At 44.8% G+C, this 19,394-nt stretch overlaps 1 protein-coding gene across 1 annotated transcript in view; it reads right to left on the minus strand.

Annotated features, from left to right (window-relative positions):
* Window positions 1-698: 698 nt before the first annotated feature.
* The window catches only part of st6galnac3 (ST6 (alpha-N-acetyl-neuraminyl-2,3-beta-galactosyl-1,3)-N-acetylgalactosaminide alpha-2,6-sialyltransferase 3), a 230,851-nt gene continuing 212,155 nt past the window's right edge, over window positions 699-19,394 (minus strand). The window contains exons 4-5 of the mRNA XM_080196500.1: window positions 11,808-11,915; window positions 699-2,505 (exon numbers count right to left, since the gene is read on the minus strand). Of these exons, the coding sequence (XP_080052626.1) occupies window positions 2,295-2,505; window positions 11,808-11,915 (319 nt within the window). The 3' untranslated portion in view covers window positions 699-2,294. The remainder of the gene's footprint in view (window positions 2,506-11,807; window positions 11,916-19,394) is intronic.

Here is a 19,394-nt window from a genome sequence, read left to right on the forward strand (position 1 = left end):
TGATTAATTCCAGCAGAATAAATAATTTGTCTTCACCTTTTTACACGTAAGACTTTGGAAAACATCAGCAATGTTATATAATGCGACATGTGAGATATTTTGCTTATAAACAAGTACTTCCTTTAATTATATGTTACTGTTGATTGTACCCCTCAGAACGAGAATGGACTCAGCACACTTCTGTACCACTATTTTGAACTGCTTCTTTTTGTGTTGAGTTGTGCTGATCAAAATGAGAGGTGTCAGTACTACGGATTAAATACTTTCCACTTCAGATACCCATTGCCAGGATGAGGCACTCACCTTCAAAATCAGGGATCGATGTCGAATAAAGCTCTCGCCACCCTGCCAGCAATGTTTCTCAGTCTGACCCCAGCTTGAGTCCCACTCCTGCACCAGACCTTATCGATTTAAATCTGGCCTTTTGAAAGTTTTCCTCCTCAGGAGGTTATCTTGTTGCTAGCAAGGCCTGGGTGGCACAATGGCACAGCGGTGAACACTGCTGCCTCACAGCACCACAGACTCATTCATGGGATGGGTACATCGCTGGCTGGGCCAGCATTTATTGCCCATCCCTAGTTGTCCAAGGGCAGTTGAGAGTCAACCACGCTGCTGTGACTCTGGAGTCACGTGTAGGCCAGACTGAGTAAGGACGGCAGATTTCCTTCTCTAAAGGACATTAGTGAACCAGACGGGTTCTTCCAACAATCAGCAACGGTTTCATGGTCATCAGGAGAATCTTAATTCCAGGTTTTTATTGAATTCAAATTTGCTGTGGTGGGATTTGAACTTGGGTCCCAGAGTATTACCTTGATTCTCAGCTTGGGTCACTGTCTGCAGAATCTGCACATTCTCCCTGTGTCTGCATGGGTTTCCTCCAGGTGCTCTGGTTTCGTCCCACAGTTCGAAAGATCTGCTGGTTAGGTGCATTGGCCATGCTAAATTCTCCCTCAGTGTACCCGAACAGGTACCAGAGTGTGATGACTAGGGGATTTTCACAGTAGCTTCATTGCAGTGTTAATGTAAGCCTGCATGTAACGCTAATAAATAAACTAAAAAAAAACAATTTGCACAAGAACACAAGAGTGGACCCTTCTCTATCCTTCAACAAGTTCATGGATGACCTTGGGCTTCAACGAGACTTTCCCACCCACTCCCCATATCCCTTCATTCCCCAAGGGACCAAAAATCTGTCCATCCCAGCCTTAAAAATAGTTAACGATGAAGCATCCTCAACCCTCTGGGCGGAGAATTCCAAATATTCAGCACCCTTTAATCCATAATTCAAGGGTTGTGAATGTTTGGAATTCTCTATCTCAGAGGAGAATGTCTTCACATCTCAGGTGAAGGAATAGTGAAGGAATTTCTCCACATCTCAGTCTAAGTGAGACTGTCACCTTGTGTTCTCAGTTCCCCAGCCACTGGAAACAACCTCTCAGCATCGATCCTGTCAGACGTCTCTCAGAATGAGATCTCTTATCCTCCTAAAGCCGAGAGAACATCGGCCCAATTTACTCATTGGACAACCCCCTCGTCCAACCAAGCGAGTGTTGACTGTACCACCTCCAATGCAAGTAATTCCCTTCCTGAATTCTAGAGACCAATATGGCACACTGTATTTTAGGTGTGGCACAGTGGTTAGTACTGCTGCCTCACAGTGCCAAGGGACCAAGGTTCCAGTTTCTTGAGTGTTATCGGAGATTCATTCATCCAGTCAAGTGGGAAGACTCCTAACACACTCCTGACGTAGATGGTGAGTAGGTTTCAGAGGATCAGCGGTGAGCTATTCACCACAGAGTATCCAGCCTGTGACCTGTTTAAAAATTGCCAAATTAGGGATTGCTTCATTCTTTGACGTTGTCCTTTTTGTGCTCACTAGAACCAGATTCCGGAATGTTCTAATTCACTTGGTCAGCAATGAAGAAACTTCTCTCACTGGGTGCTGGACCAGGGTTAAGGTGTCCGGATTGAGAAGCCTGCCCTTCATTCATTCGATCAGTAATGTCACATTGAAAACCCAGAACATGATTTCAAATTTGTCAGATATTCCACTGTTCGTATGTAAAGTGCTTCTTTTTAATATAAAATATTGCAACTGTGAATAATTAATACTCAAAGCGATTGTTGATGTGTTTCCCCTTCCTCTTGCCGCCTTTTTTTTGGGCATGTCCAAATTCTTATGTCTTCTTTACTTGGGCATAAGAAGAGGAGAAATGATCCCACAGTGAGTGTAAGTTAGCGACAGCGACCTTGTTCCATCCGTGCCGCTCAAGTGCTCAGTCCTTGCACACAATCTACGAGCCTGTATGGGGATAGATGCTGGCTGGGTGCGAGAATGTAATGTTGTGATACTTGGCCCACTTTGCAAAGACAGCCTTCTCGGTAATAAATCTGTGACCTCCGTAGAGGGCGTTCTCATGAATGGCATATTCCGCGCATTCATCTCGACTCCCGGCTTCGTAGTAATGATAAGGAACTTTCTTGTGTCCGACAGCTCTGTGTAAACTGAAAAGAAGCAGCAATGATATTTTTGATTTCAATGCTTTCAGTGCAGCTGCTTACATACTAAGCAGCTGTGAGATAAAACCAAAACAGAAGCTGTTTAAATGACACCTAGGCATTTGTTAAATGGGTGGTTAAACATTTCTAAGATCTACACTCCTCAGGAATGCAATATCTTTCATAGAATCCCTACAGTGCAGAAGGAGGCCATTCAGCCCATCAGGCTTGCACCAAAAACAATCCCACCCAGGCCCTAATCCCATAACCCCAAGTATTTACCCTGCTAATCTTCCTGATACTAGGATTAATTTAATACAGCCAATCCACCTAACTCACACATCTTTGGAGTGTGGGAGGAAACCAGACCATCCGGAGGAAACCCACCCAGAGACAGGGAGAACATGCAAACTCCACTGTAAAATAATGAGGGGCATGGATCATTTCAATAGTCAACATCTTTTCTCAAAGGTAGGGTAGTCTAAAACTAGAGGGCATAGGTTTAAGGTGAGAGGGGAGAGATACAAAAGGATCCGGGGGGGACAATCTTTCCATACAGAGGGTAGTGAATGTCTGGAACAAGCTGCCAGAGGCAGTGGTAGAGGCAGGTACAATTTTGTCTTTTAAAAAACATTTAGACAGTTACATGGGTAAGACAGGTGGAAAGGGAATGGGCCAAACATGAGCAATTGGGACTGGCTTAGAGGTTAAAAAAAAAGTCAGGCATGGACAGGTTAGGCCGAAGGGCCTGCCTTAATGCTATAAACATCTGTGACTCTATACAGAGTCACCAAAGGCTGGAATTGAAACTGGATCTCTGGTGCTGTGAGGCAGCAGTGCTAACCACTGTGCCACCATACCACCCCACAGCTACATGCTGAAGATAAATGCTTTGAAAGCAATGAAGAATTTCTGAAATATAGTAATTGTTTTAGGAAATTTGTAGGAAATACCGTAGCCAATCGGGGGAAAAACCGTGCTGTAGTGGTGATGTTACTGGACTAGTAATCCAGAGGCCCAGACTAAAACTCTGGAACTTTGAATCCCACCATGGCAACTGATTTAAAATTCAGTTAAGCTGGAATATAGAGTTTATCCAGTAAAAATCTGGCTTCTGAGTTAAGTGTTTGCAGATTTAGCCCCCCCACAGCTATACAGTCTTGGGCACACAATCCAGGCTGACACTTCCATTAAACTGAGGCCCAATCTGCACTTTCTGATGGATGACATCATTGTGAAAAGCCACAGAAGAGTTCACCCCAGTGCCCTGGCCAATATTATCCCTCAATCAATCGTCACCAAAACAGATTTTCTGGTCATTTATCTCAATGGCTAATCAATGATTGTCGATTGTCTGGTGCATAAAAGTCCTTTAGGGAAGGAAATGTGTGGCACGCCAGGGACCAGGGTTCGATTTCCAGACTGGGTCACTCTCTGCATGGCGTTTGCACATTCTTCCTGTATCTGCATGGGTTGTCTCCAGGTGCTCCAGTTTCCAGCCATAGTTATGTGGATTGACCATGTTAAATTGCCCCTTAGTGTCAGGGGGATTAGTTAGGGTAAATGTGTGGGTTTATGGAGATTGGGCCTGGGTGGGACTGTGGTTGGTACAGATTCGATGGGCCAAATGGCCTCCTTGTGCATTATAGAGATTTTATGATTCTATTCTAGGACTTAGGGTTGGATCCTTGAACATAGAACATTACAGCGCAGTACAGGCCCTTCGGCCCTTGATGTTGCGCCGACCAGTGGAATCAATCTAATGACCCTCTAACCTAAACTAATCCAATGTTATCCATATGCCTAACCACTGACCATTTGAACGCCCTTAAAGTTGGTGGCGAGTCCACAACTGCTGCACGCAGGGCATTCCACGCCCTTACTACCCTCTGAGTAAAGAACCTACCTCTGACATCCGTCCTATAATTATCACCCCTTAGTTTAAACCTATGTCCCCTCATGTTAGCCATCACCATCCAAGGAAAAAGGCTCTCACTATCCACCCTATCTAACCCTCTGATCATCTTGTATGCCTCAATAAGGTCACCTCTTAACCTTCTTCTGTCTAACGAAAATAACCTCAAGTCCTCATAAGACCTTTCCACCATACCAGGCAACATCCTGGTAAACCTCCTCTGCACCCATTCCAATGCCTCCACATCCTTCTTATAATGCAGTTCCTTGGGCAAAGGACAGGCATTCTCTTTAGGCTCCGTCATAACACTGTATTGAGATTGCTATTGCCAGCTATGAACTGGCACTGGAGTTTGAGAGTGAGGCTACACTCCAGTGAAGAGTCAAGATCTTCACAAGTGGAGGGGAAGATGTTTGCAGTGATGGGAAGCAGGTGTAAAGCAAGGCTTACATCAAATAAGCCTCAACACAAATCCACTCTGAAGCAGCATAGCTGTGTCTCAGTTACTAGCACTCTTTTTCTTCTCAGTCAGGGTTGTGGCTCAAACTTCACTCCTGGGAAATAAAAACAAAGTCCGGGCTGTATGAAAGGGGGAATGGGTGTAAAATGAGAGGTGGATTCTCAGGGATTTTCAGGCTGAAAGTAAGTATGCAGGTACAGCAGTCAGTGAAGAAGGCAAATGGTATGTTGGCCTTCATAGTGAGAGGATTTGAGGATAGGGATAGGGATGTTTTGCTGTAATTGTATAGTGCGTTCGTCAGGCCGCACCTGGAGTATTGTGTGTAGTGCTGGTGTCCTTATCTGAGGAAGGATGTCCTTGCTATGGAAGGAAGACCACAAAGGTTTACCAGGCCAATTCCTGGGATGGCAGGTCTGTCATAAGAGCAGGGATTAAGTCGGTTAGGATTATATTCACTGAAGTTTGGAGACTGACAGGGGATCTCATTGAAACTTATAAAATTCTAACAAGTTTAGACTGTTCCCAATGGTGGGGGGAGTCCAGAACTAGGAGTCATAGTTTGAGGATAAGGGGTAAACCTTTTAGAACTGAGGTGAGGAGAAATTTCTTCACCCAGAGAGAAATGAATGTGTGGAATTCACTACCACAGAAAGTAGTTGAGGCCAAAACATTGTGTGATTTCAAGTAGGAGTTAGATATAGCTCTTGGGGCAAAAGGATATAGGGGTAAGGGGGATTAAGATATAGAATTTGATGTTCAATCATTATCATAATGAATGGCAGAGCAGGCTTGAAGGGCAGAATGGCGTGCTTCTACTTTCTATGTAGCTCTGAGTGCTGCAGTGTTGCAGCTGCTGTCTTTCTTAGATAGGTTAAAAGTAGAGAACTGCCTGTAAAGGATTCCTTGGGTCTTGCTCTGGAGTATCTTCCCCAGTGTCCTTCCCTGTATTTATCCCTCAGCCAATGTCCCAAAACACAGCTGAACTGTTCATGATCACCTTGCTGTTTGTGACAGGGAGCCAAGTGCTATATCACACTTTGAAATGAATAATTCATTGGTTCGAAAGCTTGGAATATCTTGAGGGTATGAGAGGTGCTTTCTAAATGCAAATCTTTATTTCCTTTACCAGCTAATTAAAGCCCTTTGTTTGCATTTGCATATGTACATATGACCAAAATGTTAGAACAATTCATTGCCTTAATACTGACCTCAAGAACAAATAAAGGTGTTTATTATTATTTCATTAAGAATATAATGATCTGTAATATCAGGAGACTCTGTAGTGTGCTGGGAATATCCTTGTCACTTCTAACATTGACTATAATGAGCACTGCAATTTAATTGTGATGCCAGGAAAATTTACATTTCTGGTATTTTAGGTTAATAAAGCAATTCTTTTCCTGATGATGCATTCCTAACCTGCATTTAAATAGCACCTTTAAAATAATAAGATGCCCCTGAGGTGCTTCACAGGGACAGACAAAATTTGATATGGAACCACTGTCCATAATGAGATGGGCAGTGTGGTGACACGGTGGTTAGCACTGCTGCCTCACAGCGCCAGGGACCTCAGTTCAATTCTGGCCTTGGGTCACTGTCTGTGCAGAGTCTGCACATTCTCCCTGTGTCTGCGTGGGTTTCCTCTGGGTGCTTCAGTTTCCTCCCGCGGTCCAAAGATGCACTGGTTAAATGGAGTGGCCATGTTCAAATTGTCTCTCAGTATCAGGGGTTTAGCAAAGTGGGGTTACGGGGATAGAGTCCGGATGGTGTTGTTGTCGGTGCAGGCTTGATGGGCTGAATGGCCTCCTTCTGCGCTGTAGGGATCCTATGATATTAAGACAGGTGAACTTAAACATTGGCAAGAGTTCAATATTAAGGAGCTTCTTAAAGGAGGATGGGACTTCATGTGGTACAGTGCCGCAGAGCCAGAATCTCTGGGTTTGAGTCCCACCCCAGGTCTTGGTGACCAAGGAAGGTGTGTTCATAATGTAGCCAAACAAGCTGAGGGTCAACCTGCAAAATCCTTCCAAACCCACCATTGACAGGCAGTAACAGCAAGAGAGAATCTGGTCATCCATATCTGAGGTGGAGTGATGCCCCTCAAGTTATAAGCCCCTGGTGTCAGACTAGTGAGCTGTCCCAGGAATTACCAGCTATGGAAAGAAGGGGAAGTTGCTTTAGTGCAACCGCCAGGTGTGGGAAGAGAATTGGAATTGGAATTTAAGGAGGATGGATAGAGAGGTTCAGGGTGGGGATACTAGAGCTTAGAGCCTGGGCAGCTGAAGGCCCAGCTTGAAGGAGCGATTTGACCATGGTGGCACATTGGTTAGCACTGCCGTCTCACAGCGCCAGGGACCCGGGTTCAATTCCCGGCTTGGGTCACTGTGTGGAGTTTGCATGTTCTCCCTGTTCTCCCTGGGTTTCCTCCGGGTGCTGCAGTTGCCTCCCTCAGTCCAAAAGACATACTGGTTAGGTGGATTGGCTATGCTGAGTTCTCCCTCCAACAGGCGCCAGAGTGTGGTGACTAGGGGATTTTCATAGTTATGTCATTGCAGTGTTAATATAAGCCTACTTGTAACACTTTGAACTTTACATTCAGGGATTGGCTCAAGACCAGAATTGGAGAAGCAGAGAGATTGTGCTTGGGTGTAGAATGTAGAAGGTTACAGAGAGAGGGAAGGGTGAGATAACAAGAGTAATAAAATCTCCCTGCAACATCTCATGCGGAAGTCAATCTCCAACATTTTTTCCCCCTCAGCTGGGTGTTAAAGATCCCATGGGAATATGTTGAAAAGAGGAGGGGAAGTCTCCCTGATATCTGAGCCAGTATTTATCCCATTAACATCTGTCATTGGGAAAATATTCGAGTCCATTATAAAGGATGTAATGGCAAAGCATTCAGAAAAACATAATATAATCAAGCAGAATCAACATGGCTTCATGAAGAGGGAGTCATGCCTGACAAATGTATTAGAATTCCTTGAGGTGGTAATGATAAGATTGATAAAGGGGGACCAGTAGATGCAATATATTTGGATATCCAAGAAGCATTTGATAAGATACTATACAAAAGGCCATTCAATAAGAAAGAGCCCATGGTGTTGGGGTAGTATATTAACATGGATTGGTCAACTGATAGAAGACAGAAAGTTGGGGTAAGAGAGACATTTTCGGGATGGCAACTTATAGTGGCTTGCCACAGGGACCAGTGCTGGGGCTACAATTATTTTCAATATATATTAAAGACTTGGATGAGGGAAGTGAATGTATTATTGCCAAGTTTGTGGATGATACAAAAATAGGTGGGAAAGCATGTGGTGAGGTTGACACAGAGAGTCTACAGAGAAAGATAGACAGGCTAAGTGAGTGCGTAAAAACTTGGAAGGTGGAATAATAATGTAAGAAAATGTGAAGTTATGAACTTTGGTGGGAAGAGTAAAAGAGCGGAATACTATTTAAATGGAGAAAGGCTGCAGAAAGTTGGGAGTCCTAGTGCATAAATCACAAAACGTCAGCATGCAAGTTCAGCAGGTATTAGGGAAAGCAACTGGAATGTTGGCCTTTATTTCAAAGAGAATAAAAATAGGTAACCCTCTCTAAAACTGCACAAGACACATTAGATCACACCTGGAATACCATGAATGGTTTTGGGCACCATGGTGAGATATTCCAGCCTTGCTCTCCCCTGAAACCAGAAAATCTCACCTGAGGTCAACGGGCCTCTCCATGGTTGGCCCCTCGCCCACTACGATTCCTGTGACAGGCAGAGTGGGAAAATTTGCCTCCTTATTGAAGGAAGTGGGGAATCCAGAACCAGGGATCAGAGTCTGATGATTCGGGGTAGACCACTTAGGATGGAGGTGAGGAGACATTTCCTACCCAAAGAGTGGTGAGCCTGTGGAATTCATTACCACAGGAAGTAGTTGATGCCAAAACATTAAATGTATTCAAAAGGCAGCTGGATATAGCACTTGGGGTGAATGGGATCAAAGGTTATGGGGAGAAAACAGGATTAGGTTATTGAGTTGGCCAATCAGCCATGATCGTGATGAATGGTGGAGTAGACTTGAAGGGCCTCCTCCTCTCCTATCTTCTATATTTCTATGCTTTTCTATGAAAGATATATTGGCATTGGAATCAGTCCAGAGAAGGTTTATGGGTTGATCCCAGGCATGGAAGGATTTTCTTATGAGGAGAGGTTGGGCCTGTACTCAATGGAGTTTAGAAGAATGAGAGGCGACCTTATGGAGACATTTCGGATTCTCATGGGTGTCGACAGGCTCGATGCTGAGAGGATGTGTTCCTCTTGTGGGAGAGTCTAGGACCAGAGGGCATCATCTTAGAGTAAGGGGTCTTTCATTTAAGGCAGTGATGAGGAGAAATTTCTTCTCTCAGAGGGTGGTGAATCTGTGGAATTCTTTATCACAGAGTGCTTGAGGCTGGGTCATTGAGCATGTTCAAGCTGAGAGAGACAGGTTTCTAATCAGTAAGGGAATCAAGGGTTAGGGGATTCTCATATCAGCTCAGTCACGATCCCATTGAATGGTGGAGCAGAGCTGATGGGCTGAATGGTCTACCCCTGTATCTTACAGTCTTATCACTGAAGCCAATTCAATTATTTCTTGGCTGTTTCTCACACCTTGTTCTGCTGCAGTTTGTACAACAGCGACTTCACTTCAGAGGTACATTCATTGGCTGAGAGCTTCCTGGACATCCTGAGGGGTGCTATAGGAATGCAAATCTTTCTTTTGTTTTCATTGTCATTACTTCAAGATCTGTTTGGCTCAAAGTCAGCGTTAAAAGTTGTGGGCCGCCCTCCTCCCAGCCCACCTCCCCTAATAGAGGTTGTGGGGTTAGATATGGTCTTCAGTTAATTAAATAGCTTTACAGCACAGAGGCGGGTCAATGGGCACAAGCTAGTGATTATGCCCACCCTACTTCATTGGGCGTTATCTCCCTAACCCCCTGTTCCTTCTTCCCTCATGTGTTCATCTAGCTTTGCCTTGGATGCCACTAAGATATTCGCCTCAACCACTTGACATGAAAACAAGTTCCAAATTCTAAGCACCCTGGAAGATAAAGAAAGAAACACCTGCATTTATATGGCACCTTTCACAACCACAGGTCACTGCAGAGCGCTCTGCAGCCAGTGGTGTACTTTGTGAAAGACAGTCAATGAGGCAGCCAATTTGCTCACAGCAAGCGCCCCCCCCCCCTCCAAATCTGATAAAATAGCAGATAATCTTTTTTATGTTGATTGAGAAATTGCTCTACTTCAAAAAAGTGCCGGGGGATCCTTAAATCTTCCCAAGGAGGGAGAAAAAACAAATTAGGAGCAGACATAGGCAATTTCAGCCCTTTGGGCCTGCTCCACCATTCAATCAGATCATGGCTGATCTCTCCCTGGTATCAAATCCACCTCCCCTGCTGTTCCCCATATCCTCTTATCCCTTTGTTTTAGAAATATATCTATCCCCTTCTTGAAACCATTCCATGATTCAGGCTCCACCACGTTATGGGACAGCGAGTTCCACAAATTCACCCCCCTCTGTGAGAAGTAGTTCCCCCTCATCTCAGTTTTAAACCCACCGCCTTGCAACCTATACCTGTGACCTCTTGTTTGAGATTGCCCCACAAGGCCTGCATTTACTTCATCAATCTCTTTTAGTATTTTGTATACCTCAATCAGATCCCTTCTCATCTTTCTAAATTTCAGCAAATATAAACTCAAACTGTTCAATCTCTTCTCATATGTCAACCCTTTCATCTCCGGAATCAATCTGACGAACCTCCTCTGAACTGTCTCCAATGCCATTACATCCTTCCTCAAATAAGGAGACCAAAACTGGACAGGTGTGATCTCACCAACATCCTACACAACTGCAACAACACTTATAAAAACATAGAAACTTGAAGCAGTTATAGGCCATTCAGCCCTTCGAGTCTGCTCCGCCATCCACCTTCATCATGGCTGATCATCGAATTCATTGTCCTGATCCCCCCTTCCTCCCATATCCCTGGATCCCTTTAGCCCCAAGAGCTATATCTAATTTCTTCTTGAAAGCACACAATGTTTTGGCATCAACTACACTCAGTGGTAATGAATTACACACATCCACCACTCACTGGGTGAAGAAATTTCTCCTCACCTCAGTTCCAAAAGGTTTACCCCTTATCCTCAATCTATGACCCCTAGTTCTGGACTCCCCCACCATTGGGAACATTCTTTCTGAATCTACCCTGTCTAACCCTGTTAGAATTTTATCAGTTTCTATGAGATCCCCTCTCACTCTTCTAAACTCCAGTGAATATAATCCTAAGCGACTTAGTCTCCCCTCAAATGACAGACCTATTATTCCAGGAATCAGCCTGGTAAACATTCGCTGTACTCCCTCAATAGCAAGGATATCCTTCCTCAGATAAGAATGCCAAAACTGCACACAATACTCCAGGTGTGGCCTCACCAATGCATTATACAATTACAGCAAAACATCCCAATCCCTATGAAGGCCAACACACCATTTGCCTTCTTTACTGCCTGCTGTACCTGCGTGCTTACTTTCAGCAACAGATGCACGAGGACATCAAGGTCTCGCTGAGTATCCACCTCTCTCGATTTACACCCATTCAAATAATAATTCTCTCCTTTTATACTCCAATCCTTTTGCAATAAATGCCAACATCCCATTTGCCTCTTTTATTTCAAGTCTTGCTTTACTATCTCATTTGAAAGATGGCACCTCCGAGTGAGTAGAAGGGTCAGCCTAGATTTTTTATGCTCTCCTCCTGGCGTGGGACTCATTGGATATATTGGTGATGATCTTGTGGTGAAGACCCATTATTATGGATGTGCTCCACAAGAGGAAGGGTCTCCGATCGAACCATTTGCTATTTTTTAAAGAGCACTTTATGCTGTGCGAGAAGGATGCTCACCTGCAGTAGGTATCATTAATCATCCCAAAGATATGGATTCTGTGGCAGACATCCATTGCAAGAAGGAGCGTGAACCAGCCGGTGCTCAGATAGGTACCTGACATTACCCTGTCAGAGAGAGAACAGGAGAGAGAATTTTAATATGAACGAGCATTAGCAAAACTTCTTCAGAACCACATCACAAAGTACTTGCAGCCGGGAGATGGAAAATGTCACAACTGTTGACAGGTGCTTTGAATTATTTATCTTGTGCGCTACGCTGCCTGTCAGCCTGCAGCCTTCAATGTCCTCGGAATAAAATCTGAGACACGGCGAGGAAAAAAAATACCCGCTCAAGTTAAAAGACAACAAAATGAAACAAATATGTGTTGAGCTTGGAGGTGTGGAGGTTATATTATTTCTGTGCAGAGATCGGGCTAGACTCTGGAGCACCGTGCGCAATCCTGACCAACTCACCTCTCGCTAAGGATATATTCACCCTAGAGGGGGTTCAGCAAAGATTCACTAGAATAATACCCAGGTTAAAAATGCCTAAAGTCTGAGGACAGGCTGCATAAATTAGTGTCATACTCCCTCGAGTTTAGAAAGGAAAGTGGTGCAATAATTGTGGTGCCGATAGAGTAGATTAAAATATTCGCTCTGTTGAGGGCATCTCGAATAAGGGAGCATTATGTTAATTTTATGTCGATTGTGTTAAAGTGAAGTAAGGTATTGATTGATTAAGTATTGTGAGCAGATAAGGTTTTAAAGTTTAAGTTTATTTATTAGTGTCACAAGTCGGCTTACATTAACACTGCAATGAAGTTACTGTGAAAATCCTCTAGCTGCCACACTTCTGCTCAGGTACACTGAGGGAGAATTTAGCGTGGCCAATGCACCTAACCAGCACGATTGTGGGAGGAAACCCACGCAGACATGGGGAAAATGTGCAAACTCTAGACAGACAGTAACTCGAGGCCGGGAATCAAAGCCGGGCCTCTGGTGCTGTGAGGCAGCAGTGTTAACCACTGTGCCACCGTGCCACCAAGTGATACAGTGATATCGCAGATACAGGACAGAATTTTCCCTTCCCACAGGAATCGTGGCAGGCGGGACACGGGTTATGCAAAGGTCTGCTGACCTCGGGCAGGATTTTCCAGTCTTGGGGTGAGTGTGGCTGGAAAACTCAGCTCTCAGGGTCCCATCTGGGGCTGTCACCCCTGTCATTTTTGTTTAATTGATTGGTTATTATTTTATTGAAAGAGTATACATCGCGGCTTTTAATTTGTTCATTTAATGATCATTTGTTTGATTCAATAATAGTATGGAAAGTGAATCTTAGTGTCCCAGTGGCTGTCGCATAGCAACATATATAGAAAATAGGGGCAGAAGGAGGCCATTTAGCCCTTCAAGTCTGCACCAATGTCAATCCCACTCAAACCAGAAGCATTTCTTCTTCACGCAAAGGATCATTTAAATCTGGAACTCTCTCCATGAGAAGCTATTGGGGTTGAGGGGCAGTGGCTGGGAGTATCAATTAAAAATTGATATCAATAGATTTTGGCGAGATCAGGATGACAGACGAAGGTGAGAACATCACGGTAAGATACAGGTCAGCCCACGCCTGTTCCCGGTTAATGAAATGTTCTCGCACAGTGCTGAAACCTGTTACACCACCCACTTCTTCCCAGGCGATACCTTTTACACTCGTGAGGAAATGCGAATATCAAGTTAATAATCCATTCGGGGGATAAGTGATTGAGCACAGAGGAAATGGTGAAGAGTTGGTCACGAGAGCTGGGCAGGGAAGCTAATGGCAGAGAGGCATGTTTCACAAGTAGGAGTAAGAACGTGAGAGACAAGAGAAGCAAAATGGCTGCTTGCCTAGGATCATAGCTGACCTTTGAACTCAGCTCCATTTTCCTCATATCCGTGACTCCCTCAGAGTTTTAAAACATTCATTTGTGGGACATGGGCGGCGCTGGCTGGGCCAGCATTTATTGCCCATCCCTGGTTGTCCTTGAACTGAATTCCTTGCTTGGCCATTTTAAAGGGGCAGTTGAGAGTCAGCCACATTGCTGTGGCTCTGGAGTCACGTGTAGACCAGGCCAGGTAAGGACAGCAGATTTCCTTCCCTAAAGGACCCAGATGGGTTTTTCCAACAATTGACAATGGTTTCATGGTCATCATAGAATCCGTACAGTGCAGAAGGAGGCCATTTGGCCCATCAATCCCAACCAGGCCCAATTCCCATAACAGCACATATTTACTCTGCTAATCCCCCGACACTAGGGTCAATTTACCATGGCCAATCAACTTAACCCTCGCATCTTTGGACTGTGGAAGGAAACCAGAGCACCCGGAGGAAACCCACACAGATACGGGGAGAACATGCAGACTCTACACAGACAGTGACCCGAGGCTCGAACTGAACCAGAGTCCCTGGCACTGTGAGGCAATAGTGCTAACCAGTGTGCCACCATGCCGTCCCATAAGTAGATTCAGTATTCCAGATTTTTTTTATTGAATTAAAATTCCACCATTTGCCGTGGCAGGATTCGAACCCGGGTCCCCAGAATATTAGCTGAGTTTCTGGATTAATAGCCTAGCGATAATATCACTAGGCCATCGCCCCCTACTGCATCCACAGGGTCCAGAAGGGTCAATCACATCTCCTGGGATTGTGACCCCCACTCCTCGAATCTCAAGCCGGGAGAAACAGCCTCTCAGCATTTACCCCTCAAGCTCCCTCGGAATTTCATGTTTTTTGCAAACCTCAGTCTTCTAAAGTCCAGATAGTGTAGGCCCATTCTTTTCACTCTCCGTTCAATGGACAACACTCTTATCCCTAGGAATCAATCTACTGAACGCTCATTCAACCTGCAAGAATTTCCTTCCTGAGATATGGAGACCAAAACCGTGTGCAATCCTCCAGCTGTGGTCTCACCAAAACTCTGTACAATTGCAGCAAGACTTTGCTACTCTTTCATTGCCCCGCTTTGGAAGGAAGGCCCATATACCACTTGCCTTCCAAATTGCCTATTGTACCCTCATGTTGAACTTTTATCATGTACGAGAACATTCCAACCTCCCCCCACTCCCCCACCCCATCCCACCCCAAAAGACCGGGTGTGCAGTTTCCAACAGCTTCTTCCTTCACTAATCATATTGAGCTGGGGTGTCCCAAACTGAGGTCCACGGTGTCATCCTGTCAGCAAGCAGTGATCCGGGAGGATTTGCTCTGATTGGCCTATTTCATTTATTCCGGTGGCAAAACCTGGCAGTGAGGGGCAGCAAAAAGAAATGGAGTGGAGAAGCAACGGTGCAGCCTACTGGCAGCACTGAGGACTCAGGAAAGGAGAATGAGTGTTTGGGTATATGAGATAAGTGTGTATGAGTAAATGTGGAGAAATCATAGCATCCCTACAGTGCAGAAGGAGGCCATTTGGCCCATCGAGTCTGCACCGACCACAATCCCACCCAGGCCCTATCCCTGTAACCTTACATATTTACTGTACTAATCCCTCTAACCTGTGCATCCTGGCACACTAAGGGGCAATTTAGTATGGCCAATGCACCTAATCCACACATCTTTGGACTATGGGAGGAAACTGAAGCAACCGGAGGGAACACAGACTCAGGGAGAATGTACAAACTCCACACAGACAGCTGAATCAAACCCGAGTTCATGGAGCTGTGACCAGTGCTAACCACTGTGCTACTGTGTTTTGCAGGATAAATGTGCGTGTGTGTGTGTGCGAGAGAGAGACATGTGTGTGTCCGATATGAGAATCAGCTTTCCAGCTTCATTGCTCCCATAAAAAATGACAATGGGTAAGACCAAAGTATTTTTTAACTATTACCGGGTTCCCACTCCAAAAGTGGATAGTACTCCCAGGGATTAATAATCTAGGGCAATGGGAGGGTAGTTTGGTCAGGAGTAAATGTGAAGGGGACATGTAGTTGGCGAATGTAGTTGTGACTGTATACATCTTCCTAATTTGTAATACATGATGTGGAGATGCCGGCATTGGGCTGGGGTGGGCACAGGAAGAAATCTCACAACACCAGGTTAAAGTCCAACAGGTTTATTTGGAATCACGAGCGTTTGGAACGTTGCTCACCTGATGAAGGAGCAGTGCTTTGAAAGCTCGTGATTCCAAATAAGCCTGTAGGACTTTAACCTGGTGTTGTGAGACAGCTGACTGATTTCTAATATGTACATAGATATAGCTCAAAAAGACTTGCTTGCATCTGATTTCTGTGTTCCCACCGTGGCAAAAATGTGACGGCCACATTATCGGAATGTTTGGGGGTTCCTGATGCTCTTGGGAGGTCACTAAGGGACCCAGTTCCATGGATTGAAAAGTTTGGGAATTCCTGGTATAAAGAGTTGGAAAAACACCATTGTCCTGCCATCTCCTGGCCTGTCTGATAAGAACATCAGTGAAAGTATCTCACAGTGACTGGCACCCAGCTTGGTCATGGTCACTCGGATTTTGTGTAGAGATTTAAATGTGGCTGGCTGTACAGTGGAGGTAAAAGCTTCATTCACTCTTTGTTCTGAGAGATATAACATCTCTTTTAAAGCCCTGACTGTGGCTGGTATTTTTCCGATTCTCTCTCCCTCCCCCGCCCAGCGGTGAATGTGCCGAACCATTAGCCGCCGGTGAAATTTTCCAATCCCACCGAGGTCTACGGGCTTTTTTGTGGTTCGCCTGTCCCGAACCCAGCGCTGCGAAGGGTTGATTTCAGCGGGGCTGGAAGATCTTGCCAGTGGCAACGGCTGGAAAATCCCACCCTGTGTGACAGACGGGCAGCACTCTGAGTCTGAAGGTTGTGGGTTCAAATCCCACGCTGCAGGCTTGTGTTAGGGTCTCGCTTCAAGTACTGAGGGAGTGCTAAATGCTGAACAATTTCTGATCAATTGTTAAGCTAAGGACCTAGCTACCCTGGACGTACACAATCCTGTGATCAAACCTCAAAGAAGGGTAGGGGACTTCTCCCCATGCTCCAATCAACGCAAGAATTAGGAGTTGACCATTTATTTCTCTTTAAACTGAGGATCTTGTGCTGTTGGTGCAAGTCCCAGGATTTAGTACACTCTGTAACTGTCAGTGACAGTATGAAGTCTCACAACACCAGGTTAAAATCCAACGAGTTTATTTGATAGTAAACCCACAAGCTTTTGGGGTTTGCCTCTTCGTCAGGTGAATGGAGAGTTTCGGTCTCAAATAGGGCTCTCCACTCACCCGACGAAGGGGCAAACCCTGAAAGCTTGTGGGTTTACTATCAAATAAACCTGTTGGATTTTAACCTGGTGTTGTGAGACTTCTCACTGTGTTTACCCCAGTCCAACGCCGACATCTCCACATCATGACTGTCAGTGACAGCAGCCATCACCCTTCACACCTTAAATCGTCAGTGTTGTTTTAAGAGCTGCTGGTATCACTCTAGAACCTTCCTTTGGCACCAATGCCGCAGCATTGTATTTTACAGCAGGGAAATTGAATTGAAAACATTTCCATAAATGCTTCATGCACGCTGACAAGTCCTGTCCAATATTTCACTTTTAACGTGACCTAAATCGCCTCCGGGCTGGAAAATCAATGCATGAATTCAAGTTTATTTAAATTATTCAAAAAGATTGTATGAAATGCTGAATTGCATTCAGACCAGGCCTACAGTAGGAAATGAGTAATGCAGCTGATTCATGTTGAATGGCATTTGACTTTGACATTGTTAGGGCTTTGGTGAGATTCTATCTGGAGCCTGTGTGCCATTTTCATCTCCACATCTATGGGGCAGCACGGTGGCACAGTGGTTAGCACCGCTGCCTCACAGCGTCAGGGACGTGGGTTCGATTCCAGCTTTGGTGTCCGTGCAGAGTGCACATTCTTCCCGTGTCTGTGTGGGTTTGGTCTGGTTCCCTCTCACAGTCCAAAGATGTGCAGGCGAGGTGCATTGACCTAAACAGGCGCTGGAGTGTGGTGACTATGGGATTTTCACAGTAACTTCATTACAGTGTTAATGTAAGCCTACTTGTGACACTAATATATAAACTTTAAGGATAAGTTTTGAATTGGATGCTCTGCAGTGAAGGTTCATTGGACTGACTCTGAGGATGAGTGGATTGTCCCACGATGGGAGATTGGGTAAATTGGCTCTATATTCTTTTGAGTTTTGAGGAAATGAGAGATAGAATCATAGAATGTCTACAGTGCAGAAGGAGGCCATTTGGCCCATTGAATCTGCACTGACTGTCGGAGACCATCCCACCCTATCCTGTAACTTTGCATATTTATCCCAATAATTCCCCTAACCTACACATCTTGGGACACTAAGGGACAATTTAGCTTGGCCAATCCAACTAACCTAGACATCTTTAGACTGTGGGAAGAAACTGGGGTGTGGAGATGCCGGCGTTGGACTGGGATAAACACAGTAAGGAGTCTCACAATTTGAGGTTAAAGTCCAACAGGTTTATTTGGTAGCTAAAGCCACCAGCTTTCAGAGCGCTTGCTGCTCCTTCATCAGGTGACAAAGCTTTTGCTGCCAGATAAACCTGTTGGACTTTAACCTGGTGTTCTGAGGAAACTGGACCAGACATTAGACACCAGATCCACAGCAATGTTGTTGACTCTTAATTGCCCTCTGAAATGGCCAAGTAACTACTTAATTTAACTGGGCAATAAATACTGGCCTTGTCAGCAACAGCCACACCCCAAGATAGAGTAAAAAGGCTCCAGTTCTCTCTGTTCCTGCACTCCTGTTACTAGTTACCTTGCGATTTATTTAGTCTCTCATTCTTCCTATCAAAATGCATCATTTTACACTTCTGTGTTAAATTTTATTGTCCTGTGTCTTCTCATTCCTGAAGTTTAACTATTATCCTTCTCATAAAACTTGTGTCTGTTGCAATTTGTACTCTCGAGTGTAGGTTGTTATGATATATCAGACAGAGCAGTGACCCTGAAACTGACCCCGGGGGTATACCACACTTCCCTCCAGTCTGAATAACACTGACCTCTGCTTTGTGCCCCAATTTTACACTCATGCCGCCAGTCCCTTGACCATTAACTTTGCTGACCAGAGATCATTGTGACACCTTCTCAAATGTCTCCTGACAGGCCACACACACATCGACCACATCACCCTCATCAACCTTATCTTTGCCAAAGAACTCAACCAAAGTTCATCATCGCTGATTTGTTTTTACCAAGATTATTACAGACTTGGACAGAGTGAATAGTCAGAGTCTTTATCCCAGGGTCGAAGGGCCTATTACTCAAGGTCATAGGTTGAAAGTGAGAAGGGGAAAGTTTAAAAGAGATGTAAGGAGGAAGTTTGTCACACAGAGGGTGGTGAATGCCTGGAACACGCTGCCGGAAGCAGATTCTATAACAACATTCAAGAGGCAGCTGGATAGATACATGAATAGACAGGGAATAGAGGAATATGGACTACATAGAGACAAGAAAATATTAGATTAGAGAGCCTTCTGTGTCGGCACAGACTTGGTGGGCCGAAGGGCCTGTTCTTGTGCTGTACTGTTCTTTGTTCTTTGTTCTTAATCTGAGCTAATGCAATTTTGTTTATTTGGCTTTT

Source organism: Carcharhinus amblyrhynchos, chromosome 9 (genome assembly GCF_965287045.1).
Source record: "Carcharhinus amblyrhynchos chromosome 9, sCarAmb.v2.hapA, whole genome shotgun sequence".
In the NCBI taxonomy this organism is placed as follows: Eukaryota; Metazoa; Chordata; class Chondrichthyes; order Carcharhiniformes; family Carcharhinidae; genus Carcharhinus; species Carcharhinus amblyrhynchos.